This window comes from Meira miltonrushii, assembly GCF_003144205.1.
Source record: "Meira miltonrushii strain MCA 3882 unplaced genomic scaffold FA14scaffold_3, whole genome shotgun sequence".
NCBI lineage: Eukaryota > Fungi > Basidiomycota > Exobasidiomycetes > Exobasidiales > Brachybasidiaceae > Meira > Meira miltonrushii.
In genome coordinates, this window is record NW_020289945.1 from 2310456 (window position 1) to 2323723 (window position 13268).

Below are 13268 nucleotides of genomic sequence, written 5' to 3' on the forward strand. Positions count from 1 at the left end.
AATCGATCGCTATAAGATTAAGGCACCCAATGAGATTGCGTCTCTGCATGACTACAAATTCAGTATTGTCCTGATGATCAAACGATAACAATCTTCAGCTCTGCTTTGTTGTTGTTTGTAATTTTATCGTTGATAGCCTGTGTTATAAAGTATATTTGTATTTGTGATGAAAAAATTTTCAGAACAAGGTGATCATGACTACATTTTTTTCACGATATCTCAACCCTTTCGTTGCCACATGGTACGGCATTTGGGGCTGGGAGGTTGGTTTATGCGGACGATGCCAAACACCGTGACTTTTTAATTTGATTTCTTAGCGTTTTCACTAGTAGACGATTGTGTACTTAAATTAACATCAATGATGCGATACTACAATACTACAGATCTACTTCACAGTCTTTTCATACTGCATAATCACCAAGATCTGTGCTTGATTGCTCACGCTAAATTTTTAATTAACCGTGAATTGCTATTGAGATGATAAATAAAAGTATGGTTCACATGATGTGCATGATTATGAAGATGATAGATGCAAGTTTAAAAAAGTGCACATAGTTCTACCTTTTATTGAGCTTTGATTCCATTGGCGATATTTTCTAAATTTTGTGCCAATTGTTTCCTTCTTGCGTCTCTTCTTTCTCTTCCTTTCACAATCAATGCACGTGGTTCCAAATCGGCAAATAAGAACTTCGTTGAATGTTCAATAACGTAACATCCAACGAAATCGATCGCCATTGCTGCAACCAGACGAACTTGGAATGGTGTTGGAAGAGGAGTGAGTTGCAACCATGCATTCAAATCGGGCAAAAATTCTGTAGCACCTGCAAATGCAACTCCAAAGCATGACAACAAACCGTAATAAAGCGCTTTGTTTTGCGTCATACTCTCTCTGAACGGCTCACCAACATAATTGACCGAGAACGTGTTCACTTGTTGACTTAAGCTGATCAGGAAAATGGCCGAATTGAGTAAGGAAGGTGTGAATTTAGCCTCCAAATCAACAACCTCCTCTGGCTTTTCATATTGACCAGTGAGTAAGGTAATGTAGCGCATACTTGCGATGTGCAACGCAAATTGAAGCAAGAGCGAGAGGACAAAGTATACGTTGAAAATATTACTCGAAGGTCTCTCTCTCGACAATCGCTCTTTGGGTTGTGCGCGAGAAATCATCAAGAAGCAGACGCTCATCAAAGCTCCACTGATAGTCACTTGATAATCACCAAATTTGATACCATCCAAGTACATCACCGAAAGTGAGTAAGCTGTAATCAAACAGTTGAGACCTAAAATCTTGTACATTTGAATCGTTGCAACCAAACTGCATCTGCCTTGACGAATGATTTGCGTGATTGCGGAAACGTTACTCAATTTGGATGTGAAAGGGGCTGCAACACTTGCATCTCCCAATTTGATTTGAGGTGGTCCATCTTCGGAGTCCAAATCTGCCATTTGTGACGTAAGAGCGGAGAGATCAAAAGTGGCTTTGGGATTGGCACGTTTAGAGTCTTTCAACTTGTTAACGATGTCCTCGCGTGCCTTTTCTAGTTCAGGATATAGTTCCTTCAATACAGTTGGCACGGGTGGTGGTGGTTGGCCCCATCGGGATGTGAGAGACAATTGTTGTTCGTATACCTTCTTCATGCGTTCATTCCTTTGATGTTCAGCAATTTTCTTCAAATCTTCCGGTGTTCCGTCCAATAATGCAACACCAATGTTTGCAGCCTTCAGAGCACCAACGTCATTTGTTCCATCACCAGCCATTAGAGTAATGTATCCCAACCGCTTCAACGAGTTCAAGATGAATTCTTTCTGGGAAGGACTTACACGCGCATAGACCCATGTGTTTTGTACGAGTGCATCCCACTTGTCCGGTACATCTTGGAAGAGCTTCATTGCAGGTCCAGTGAGACAGATATCGTACGAGTCGAACAACTTCTGATCGATCGGGTCACTTGCCTTGACGTTGATGACCTTGCTTTCGTCAGGTGTACGCCACCATAATTCTTGATCACTTGTAGCATTTTCACGAATATCCAAAATCAAAGTCTCACGATCAACAATTTCAACCTCATTGGCAACATGAACGGCTGTCAAAGGATTGTCACCTGTAATCATGATGCATCGATGGGAGGAGTCGTTCAATTGTTTGATAGAAGTGACAGCATCTTCTTTGAGTGGGCAGTGGAAGATCAAAAAGCCGGCGAATTCCAATGTACTTTCTACTTCATCACGAGCGAGATGATTGATACGTTCTGCATTAACACCATCCAGATATTTATATCCGAGAGCCAAAACACGACTACCTTTACGTGTGAAGGTCTTGTACGTCTCATCGTAATCGGCAGGTAAATGCTTGTACATTCCTCTCAAAACTTCTGGTGCACCCTTTACTGCAGCAAAGAGACGTCGGTTACCACCGTCAACAACATAAGCGACAGATGCCATACGTTTCAATGCTGAAGAGAACTGGAAACGACGACGAACATTAACTTGCATACGGAAGCGTGCCTCTGATGGATTCTTGGGTCCAAGAATATCACCTTTGAGCAATTGCCAATCCAAAGCGTCCACTGTGGTCTTTTCCATGGGATCTCCGACTAGACCGTCTTCCAAAAGAACGAGATTGTGTGCGGTTGCCAAAGTGAGCGTTGATTCACGTCCGAGAGCCTTTACGTCGACGAGATCCTTTGCTTCACGAGCGCCAACATTGGCAATTCCCTGAACAACGAGGTCTTCTCCAGTAATTGTACCCGTTTTGTCGAAGCAGCAAACATCTACTTGTCCGGCATAAGGAATACGGAAAGGTTCTGTACAGAAGATTGCATGCTTGGCCAATGCCATCAATGATGCATTTACAGCCATTGATAATTCCATCGGCAATTCCGGTGGAACGACCGAAGTGATGATCAAGATACAGTCAAGGATCAATTTTCCTTTTGGTCTACCCATAGCCAGACCACGAGTCCAAACGTACCAACTAGCCGCAATGGCGAAGACGAGCAAGAAAGCAATGAACAAGAATGCCTCCAAGTTATTAGCTGAAACACGTCCTTCGTTGGTGTATACCATCAATCGAATCAATTGACCTTGTGAAGTACCGAAACCTGTTCTTAGCACGACTGCCAAGCAACCACTGTCCGGAGAGCGAATGCCATTGAAGGATGATTCAGAAACGGTAGTCTGTAGAACTTTCGTACCACCAAAGACGACGTTGTTCCTGTCGTTTCCGTTCACGTCCAATGTATCACTTGCGTCGCGTAGCTCAATGCTCTCCTTGAGCAATGGCGTCGATTCTCCACTCAACATAGCTTCATTCACGATAACGCTTCCTGATAACAGCAAGAGATCACATGGGGTTGCCGAGTCTTCCTTAGAACGAGTGACAGATACCAAGTCTCCTGGCAAAAGCTCTGCACTAGAGATCTCCAGCCATTTGCCTGCACGATAAACCTGAATTTGGTAAGGTTGAATAGACATTGTGCGGAATTCGCTCAATGTACGCAAACGTTGGAACACTGTAGTTGCCTCGAAAACGACCAACATGAAAAGGGTAAACAACGAGTACCAGAAGTACTCATCCAATAGCCATAAACCAACGCAAAAGACTTGGAAGACGAAGAAAGGTGCAACAGCATGTTCAATGAAGAGCTCAATGAAAGTAGGCTTGGGAATGTTGAATGTGTTTGGACCGAAGGTGTGTCTGGTAATCTCCACATCACGTTCACTTGCCAAACCTTTTGTGCTTTGGAATTTGCCCATTGTTGGCTTTGAGTCAACAGGGTAAGGCAAGCGACGGAAAGTAGGTTCGCTAACCAAAGGCGAGACCAGGACAGAAGTGACGGAAGCTGATTGATCGGGTAAAGTGAGAATATATTTGTCGGCTTGATAGGTAAAAGACGTTTCGGTTGGCATTCCAGAGCGAGCATGACGATCGATTTTGACTAAATCTCCTTCACCTTTGTGAGCGTGTGGGAAGATGCGAATTAGCTCAGTCTCGTTGATAGAGTTGACATTACGACAAGTGATGAAAGCCTTTGCTCCGATGCTCCATCTTGTGACCAAGAAGCTGAGAGCATGGCCAGCTAATAGAGCAACAGTAAAGACGAATGTCCATTCTTCCGATTTGACCCAAGTATCATACTTTGCGAAGTATCCATATGCCCAAATGGGATAGAGTGACAAGAAAGGGATAGCATACAAATGCCACTCCAACGGTATCCGCCGATGAAGCGAGATCCGTGCAATATCCGGTGACTGCACTGCGATCGACCTGTGAGAGGGAGAGATTGTTAGAATCTTTTGCTTACTTTGATTATCTCTATCACACTTACATTTTCGACAGAGGCAGTCCGATGATGATTATAGTATTCGGAGAACAAATGCGCGGCCCTTTGTGTCTCTTACACATTGGATTCTTCTTACTTTGATTAGTCTTTACTACATGCATAAAGGCTATAGCACAGCGTCGGCGCAAAATAACATCTGTGCGAATGGCGTGGAAGGCTTGCTTGGTTATATAATCACACGTGTACATACAGAAAGGCCGGCTGAAGAATCCGCCAAGCTTGAAGGTTGCAAAGAAGGACAACCTCGGATGCACGGGCAAAAATAATTCAACGTGGGCGCCGGCGCTTCGAATGAAGGCTGAAGGAAATGAGAGAGAGACGCTTGAGAGTAATAAGGAGAGGATACTCAACACCATTCACCATCACAACACCGTTCACAGTAAAGATGTTGGGCCTTCTAAGCTCATCTTCTCGTTTTTCGCTTGGCAAAGCAGCTTTAAAGGGTGCATCTCCAAGCAGTATACTTTTCTCAAACGGTGGAAAAGCAGCTTTCTCTTCAAGCGCAATCCGTCGTAGTTACGAAGATACAATCAAAAACATTCTCGTAAAGAAAGATTCAAAGATTATCTGTCAAGGCTTCACAGGAAAGACTGCAACTTTCCACTGCAAACAAGCGCTAGAATATGGTACAAACCTGGTCGGGGGTGTCTCTCCTAAAAAGGCCGGACAAGAACATTTGGGATTGCCAATCTTTGCTTCCGTAAAAGAGGCTATGCAAAAGACTAAAGCAGACGCAAGTGTCTTGTACGTTCCTCCTCCAGCTGCTGCAGATGCAATCATTGAAGCAATCGAGGCTGAAGTTCCTCTCATCGTCGCAATCACAGAAGGTATTCCTCAACAAGATGAAATCCGCGTCGCACATGCATTGAAGAACCAATCCAAATCTCGTTTGATCGGACCAAATTGCCCAGGTGTGATTAACCCTGAAGGTTGCAAGATCGGTATCATGCCCGGTCACATTCACACTCCCGGTAAGATTGGTATCGTTTCACGTTCAGGTACATTGACATACGAAGCCGTTAATCAGACTACCGAACACGGTTTGGGTCAATCAATCGTTGTTGGTATTGGAGGTGATCCATACCCAGGAAGTACAACTTTGGATTTGGTGAAATTGTTGTTGGAAGATGATAATTCAAAAGGTATCGTTTTGATTGGTGAAATTGGTGGATCAATGGAAGAAGATGCAGCCGAATACCTTGAAAAGCATAATAAGACACGCAAGAACCCTAAACCTGTTGTTGCCTTTATTGCCGGTCGTACCGCACCTCCAGGACGTAGAATGGGTCACGCAGGTGCAATCATTGCAGGTGGAAAAGGTGGTGCAGGTGACAAGGTTGCCGCTCTAGAAAAGGCAGGTGCCATTGTTGCTGATAGCCCGGCCAAGATCGGAGAATTGATGAAGAAAGCAATGGTCGAAGCAGGATTAGCATAAGAAGTTTATACGATAGAGTCAATTCTGTATATGCTAATTGTTGTCAATTTATAATTTATTCTGAGTAATGTTACAAGTAAGATTTCATGCATGCAATGGTGGTGTACAATGAATATTATTACAGAGTGGGAATGGGCAAATGAGTTGTATGAATTGCATCATCGCTGAGATACCTGACTTCGACTTCCCCATTCTTATCGAAATGCTTCCCCAAGATGAAAACGAGCGGGTAGCCGATCAAGTCTGCTTCGTTCAACTTGGCTCCGATTGACATTGTGGAACGATCATCGATTGCAATATCGCTCTCTAGACACAGACCAGAACGAGAGAGAACTGTATCCCACGGGGATTCATCTTCTTTGCTGACTCTACGTGTGAGCAAGTTGCACAGAGACTCGACTGCAGCAGCCTGTTTCTCGTTGTGCAAATCTGAAGTGAGAACAAGCGCCTTGAAAGGGGCAATTTCGGGATTCCATGCAAATCCTTTTCGGACCTTTGTTTGCTTTTGCGACATTGGCGTATTCAGCTTGTCGAATGTTCTTTGAGCGTTTTGTGCCAGAACCCCCAAGATGCGGGTCAAGCCAATGCCGTAGCATCCCATCTGGAACAGTGCCGGCTCGTTTTTGGATGACGTGGTCTTGGTATCAGGCATAAACTGATAATTCAGTGCTTTCGAGTATCGTGTGCCAAGCAAGAACGTATGGCCAACTTCTACCGCTTTTGCTTCTTGTAATTGACCTTTCCCACACGATGCACAAGTATCATTCACTTCAGCTTGTCTAATATCGACGTATTCTTGCGGGATGGCATCATGAGCTGATGCAAATTGTGCACCAAAGTAGTCATGCAGTGTAGGAGCGCCTTCAGATCCACTGCTTCGCTTAGAGGACGTTCCCGATGGTGAGCCAAATTGTTCAGCAGCATTTAAGACGGCAAGTTGGACTTCTTCCGGCTCCAAAGCTGCGCATTCGTGATCGAGAAGGATGCGAATATGGTCAAAGCGTACTATAGGACCTTCAGGTCTATCCTTCCAGTCCCACTGGTTGCTATTGCCATTCTCCCCCTCGGTTGCCGGTAAAGGAGAAAGCTGATCTGTGGATATGGTATTTGGCGCATATTGACCATTCTCGATCGCCTCTTTCAATTTGATCGGGTGGATAGTTCGACCTTTTGGTGCGACGACTGCTGTTAGCGTACAGCCATGGAAGGATGGATCGCTTGCGCCGTGTAGAGATACATCTACTTCACTTGCTTCAATAGGCAAATTGTCCCTTCTGGGAAATGAAGCTGCTTTCTCTATATTGGCAGAATAGTCGCAATGGTTGCACGATATCAAAGCATCTTCGCCAAGTGGATCCTGCACCTGATATTCGTGTGATCGTAATCCTCCCATCGCTCCTGTATCTGCTTCTGCTACCTGCCAACCACTTCCTTTCGGTCCAAATAGTCTTGTCATAATACGATCATAGGCTGCTCTGACCTCTTCATAAGAGCGTTCAGCGTCACTGACAGTGGCATCGAAGGTATAAAGATCCTTCATGATAAATCCGCGAGTACGTAATAATCCACTCCTAGGCCTCGGTTCATCTCGATGTTTGCTGGTAATTTGATACACTTTGATGGGTAATTGCTTGTAAGACTGAACTTCTTCTCCGATCAATTTGGTGACTTCTTCTTCGAATGTCGGGGCAAGGATGAATTCTGTTTGTTTACGATCTTTTAGCTTGTATAATTCGCTGCCCATTGTCTCAAACCGTCCACTCTTGTGCCATAGATTGCTAGATAGCATCGTTGGCATTTCCAATCTACTTGCACCGATTGCCTCCATTTCTTCATCAATTAATCGTTCAATCTTTTTGACCATTCGATATCCATTCGGCAACAGAGTGAAAAACCCTGAGGAAGATTGTCTGATATAACCTCCTCTCATCAAAAGTCCCACACTTTCTACCTGTTCATTACCAATTTGTTCCGCTTTAAGGGTGGGGGTGAATTGCTTTGATAGGCGAATGGCTTTGTTGGCAGCCGGCACTCGCTGTGATGATGCTCGTCGAATGACATGATGAATAGTCAGACACCTCTGCCGTGCCAAAGTGACAGGCGAGAAACGCACAAGCATTTGTTGGACAGAAGACGATGATGATAGCATTGAAACATGATGGAAAGATTCTTCGCACGGTCATGATCTTCTTAACCTCCTCGTACAAGCGCCAAAAGTGTGAAAATACTTTAACGCGTGAAGACAAATCTTAATCTGTACGCAAGGCACTGGCACACTGCATTTGTGTCTGAAACCAACAGCTGTGTGTTACTTCTTTCACTGTGTGTTAATTGTCCGCTTCAAATTAAGCTGTACATCGAAACATCCATCATCATCATCATCATCATTAACCCCCTCGACTACATCCGTATGCTTCACTTCTAACAATACTTTCTCAGCAAAAACACACAAAGTTGCAAATATATAAGGCGGCCAATAGAAGTAGATTGTATATTGAGAGAAGGGATCGGTTCATTCGCCTGGAATCGGGACTGTCAAGTGATCGTGGCCCACTATGGCTGATTCAGGTAATATCAAAGTGGTGGTACGATGTCGTCCATTGAACACACGTGAAAAGAATCGTGGTGCCTCTCATTTGATCGAATGCAAAGACCAACATCAATTAATCCTCAATCCTCCAGGCGAAGGAGATTCCCGCGAAAATGCAAAAGCGACAAAGAAGAAAGCTATGCCTTTCTCCTTCGATCGGGCTTACGATGAAGACACAGAACAGTCAGAATTATTCGAGTATGTCGGTCTAGAATTGCTAGAGCATAGCTTCAATGGTTTCAACACTTGTGTTTTTGCATATGGTCAAACAGGTTCGGGAAAGTCACATAGTATGGTGGGATACGCTGAAGCAAAAGGTTTGATTCCTTTGACATGCTCTCGTTTGTTCGATGACGCAAATGGATTGATGGAGAAGGATCCAAATCTTAGAATCACAGTGGAAGTCTCATACATTGAAATTTACAACGAAAAGGTGCGGGATTTACTCAACCCGAAGAATAAAGGTAATCTCCGTGTTCGTGAACATCCTAGTCTAGGTCCCTACGTCGAAGATCTGAGTAAATTGGTGGTGAAGGATTTCCAAGATATTGAGAGCTTAATGGACGAAGGTAACAAGGCACGTACTGTTGCTGCAACCAACATGAACGAAACTTCATCTCGATCGCATGCTGTCTTCACGCTCGTGGTAACACAAAAGCGTAAAGATGAAGAGACAAATCTAGAAGCAGAAAAAGTTTCACGAATCAGTTTAGTCGATCTAGCTGGATCTGAAAGAGCAAACTCTACAGGTGCAACGGGATCGCGATTGAAAGAAGGTGCAAATATCAATAGATCCCTTACAACCTTGGGTAAGGTTATTGCAGCTTTAGCACAAGCATCCATGGAACCCGCCAAAGGTGCGAAGAAGAAAGCGGCACTAGAAAATTTTGTACCATATCGAGACTCAGTCTTGACTTGGCTGTTAAAAGATAGTCTCGGAGGTAATTCCAAAACTGCCATGATTGCTGCCATTTCTCCAGCAGATTATGAAGAAACTCTCAGTACTCTACGATATGCTGATCAAGCAAAGAAGATCAAGAACAAAGCCGTCGTCAACGAAGATCCAAATGCAAAACTTATTCGCGAACTCAAAGAGGAATTGGAGATGTTGCGAAATCGTGTTCAAATTGGTGGTGGAGGCGAAGGAGAAGGAACATGGGATCCAAGTGTTCCACCGGAAAAGCAAGTTGTCAGATATAAGACGAAGAATGGAGAAATCAAAACGGTTACTAAAGCAGAACTACAGGATCAATTGGAACAAAGCGAAAAGATTATGGAAAGTTTGAATCAAAGCTGGGAACAAAAAGTTGCTCAAACTCGCGCCATTCAGATCGAAAGAGAGAAAGCTTTGGAAGAGTTGGGTATCACTGTGGACAAAGGCAACGTTGGTGTCCATACGCCCAAATCTTTACCACATCTTGTCAACTTGAACGAAGATCCGCTCATGTCTGAGTGTCTTATTTATCAACTCAAACCTGGTACTACGTCTGTAGGCAATCTTGCGGGTGACGCAGCAGAAGGCACTGCTCAAATTCGTCTTAGTGGTGACACAATCTTGCCAGAGCATTGTCTATTCGAAAACGTAGATGGAGTTGTCACTCTACATACCAAAAGCTCAGAATCGCAAACCATGGTCAACGGTAAGAAAGTCACACCAGAAGAACCAAGAAGGCTACGGTCAGGGTATCGTATCATTCTTGGTGATGATTTCCGACACGTTTTCCGGTTCAACCATCCTGAAGAGGTACGTAAAGCGCGTGATAGAATACGATTAGCCTCAACGGCTGGCGGAGATGAAACGGATGATAATATCCCACGATCCGATTCACCAACCTCTGACGCGAATGAAGGCAATGTTGATTGGACGTATGCTCGCAGGGAAGCTGCTTTGGCCGCTGTACATGGGCAAGATGTCAACTTTGACGCTTTGAACGAAGATGATCTGGAAAAGTTGTATGAAGATATCATGAAAGCACGTTCGAAAAAGATCGGCAGCGGAGCATGGCGACCGGAAAGCCGATTGAGCTCGTTTGATGACAATACCAGCGAGACTGCAAGCTCAGAAGTAAGACCGTACTCGATGAGCGCTTATACCGATGATACAAGCTTAGATCCTTGGAGCATTAATATAGATGGCGATGGGCCCAGTCTCTTACCCTCTCTGAGCACACCAGAGCCTGAGCAAGAGCAAGAATCACAAGAAACTGTCGATCTGCGCAAGCAAGTGAAAGATTACCAAGACCAGATTACAAAGCTTTCCGTTCAACAGAAGATCACATCTCTTGATTTACCTGCAAATTTCTCACCACGAGAAAAGAGACTGTTGAAGAACGCTTTGGCAAAATGGAGAAATCAAACAAAAGTTTCCATGGCAGAAGATATTTTGTCAAATGCAGTTTTGCTCAAAGAAGCAAATGTGATCAGTCGAGAATTACGCAAATCTACCACATATCAATTCACCATTGTGGACGAGGGTGTACTGTCTAACCCAACTTCAAATGTCGAGGCCATTGCAGGATTGTCGGAATTCGACGATGTTGCCGATGCATCCCTAGCAAGTGCACCAAAGCCGTGCGTAGCTGTGAAAGTGATCGATCATGCACATCCTTCGGTCTATATCTGGTCAATTGCAAAGCTTGAGCAAAGATTACAAAAGATGAGGAACCTCTACACATTCATTGATAGACCGGAATATAGCCAACACTTCAATTGGGCTGACCCATTCTATGATGATAATACCCATGGCGTAAACTTTACCTTTATTGGCAATGCTTTGATACCCCTTACGCCTTTATACCGTCAAACATCAGCACAATATACCAAACTTCCGATACATTCACGACATACACACCAAAAGATAGGATCATGCAAAGCAGAATTGAAATTCATTAGTCTTACTGGGTCCCAAAACGGCTCAAGCAATGGTTCTTCTGAAGCTGGAACAGGCAATGGGGACTTGCTTCCTGGTCAAAAGCTAGGATGCCAGCTGTCAATCGAGTCAGTCAGTATAAAAGGAAGCAAGAACGAATTCGAGAAAATGCATTTGCAAGTGCGAATGGCAGCTTTAGCTGGTGAGAAAGGCAGTCAGGACATTTTCACTTCCATACCGGCCGAATCTTCAACAGATCTCAAATTACGCAAAACAATCTCTTTCATACTTGATAAGGAGAACATCTCTCGATTACGGGAACAAATGTTGCCTGTCGAATTCTTTGCCACGGTCAAAGAAGGTTATCTCAAATCTCTTGAAATATACGATACGGGTAAAGAAGCGGACCGCACCATTGGACATGCACCAATTCAGGATGGAATGAGCAATGGCAATGCAAGCTCTATAGATCATGAAGACGAACGTCCAAGTCTCACCGTCAAGTCTACTTCTTCTGGCCGCTTGAGCGAAAGAGAAATGGTGTCTGAAGAGCGTCATGATATATTGGCCGCTGTTCAAATTTGTGAGCTTGATAGTTCTGGTACCTACAAACCTGTGCAAGTCCGATCTCAATCGATGCTTGATCCAGGCGCCTTTTACCTCAGACAAGGGTTGCAACGCAAATTAGTGATCCAATTACGCCATGACTCAGGTCATCAATTCCCGTGGTCAAGTTTCTCAAATGTGACTTTAGGCTCTGTTCGTCTGCTCGATTCAAAAGGCAAGATTCACTCTTCTACATTGGGAGAGGGTGTTTCGTTAAAGACTCCGGTCAAGCAACAAACGCTCAATTTCAATCCAAATGGAACCACTGATTTAGAGTTGTGGACTTGGTGGGATAGCAGCATGCACGATTCCATCTTTTTGAATCGAACAACAGCGTCTAATCAACGTGTTCTACTCAACCTCAAATTCGAAGTGACTGTTGAATCATGCATTGAGCCTGTCGCATTTGAGATGGACATTGCTGTAACAATTCATGCAAGGGATGCCAAAGCTCCCGGTAAGCTGCTCAACATGCTTGAATCTGCCACAATTGGAAGTCGAGTTCTGACAAAGACAAGCAATATATTCGCAGTTAGACTTACGCCTCCTATGACAAAGAAGAGTAAAGAATTATGGAGATTAGACACCGCCACCAAATACGTACGTGGACAAGAAACATTAGAAGGAAAATGGAAGCCAAGAAGTGTTGGATTGATTCATGAATATGCGCAATTTGTCCGCAAAGAGCGAAGATATGCAGAAGTGGAAGGTGTTCGTGCCTTGCTTAAAGCTCATCCTCCTTTATCCCTATTGGAAAATAATGGTCACAAAGGAGAATCAATTGACGAAGAAGCACTTATCCGAAAATCACTTGATGCATGGAAATCCGTCATGATGGACGCCAAAGTGTCTGTCTTGGCCCGCGAGATTGACGAAAATCGGCAAACACAATTTGGTGAAGATACAAAAGAGCAGAACGGTCTCGTACCCAACGGCAAGGAAGAGGCAAATCATGGCACCGACAAAGAACCAGAGGCTCCACTTCCCACAAAGCTCAAAGCAACTGTCACCCTAGTACCAAAGAGTGACACAGCCAATAAGCGAGGTTATCTGTTTATGCCGATCGAAGCATTTAGCGACCAATGGGTGAAAAGATGGTTCGTTCTTCGACGTCCATATTTATACGTTTATGAATCAAGTTCGGAATTAGACGAATTGCTGGCAATGCATTTAGGATCCGTTCGTGTTGAACATGATGAAAATATTGAAAATATGTTGAACAAGAAATGCATTTTTGGTTTATATACTGCAGCAAATTCGTACTTTTTGCAAGCTCCAAATTCGCAAGAAATGGAACATTGGATGAATTCGTTAAGCATTCGCAGGTAACCTTACCATCTCATACATTCTTTAACTATTTTCTTGTATATATACCCCGGCTTTTTTATCGTTATAATAACACGAAATGTCACTCTTTACGCA

At 43.9% G+C, this 13268-nt stretch overlaps 4 protein-coding genes across 4 annotated transcripts; 2 read left to right on the plus strand and 2 right to left on the minus strand.

Moving 5' to 3' along the window:
* Positions 1 to 369: 369 nt before the first annotated feature.
* On the minus strand, positions 370 to 4381 carry FA14DRAFT_148332 (putative SPF1-P-type ATPase). The gene is made up of 2 exons (XM_025497373.1): positions 4332 to 4381; positions 370 to 4270 (listed from the first exon to the last, which is right to left on the minus strand). Coding segments are annotated over exons 1-2 (3708 nt in total). The 5' UTR covers positions 4334 to 4381; the 3' UTR covers positions 370 to 564.
* Positions 4382 to 4570: 189 nt separating this feature from the next.
* Positions 4571 to 5910, plus strand: FA14DRAFT_161638 (succinate-CoA ligase). Its single transcript, XM_025499209.1, has one exon. The coding sequence runs from the start codon at positions 4732 to 4734 to the stop codon at positions 5779 to 5781; it is 1050 nt and encodes a 349-aa protein (XP_025354415.1). The 5' UTR covers positions 4571 to 4731; the 3' UTR covers positions 5782 to 5910.
* Positions 5911 to 5944: 34 nt separating this feature from the next.
* On the minus strand, positions 5945 to 7792 carry FA14DRAFT_109176 (class II aaRS and biotin synthetase; the record flags this gene model as incomplete). Its single annotated transcript, XM_025495869.1, has 1 exon — positions 5945 to 7792. A coding segment is annotated over one exon (1848 nt), but the record flags the coding sequence as incomplete, so codon positions are not given.
* Positions 7793 to 8155: 363 nt separating this feature from the next.
* FA14DRAFT_161639 (putative kinesin-3 motor protein) lies at positions 8156 to 13268 on the plus strand. Its single transcript, XM_025499210.1, has one exon. The coding sequence runs from the start codon at positions 8337 to 8339 to the stop codon at positions 13173 to 13175; it is 4839 nt and encodes a 1612-aa protein (XP_025354417.1). The 5' UTR covers positions 8156 to 8336; the 3' UTR covers positions 13176 to 13268.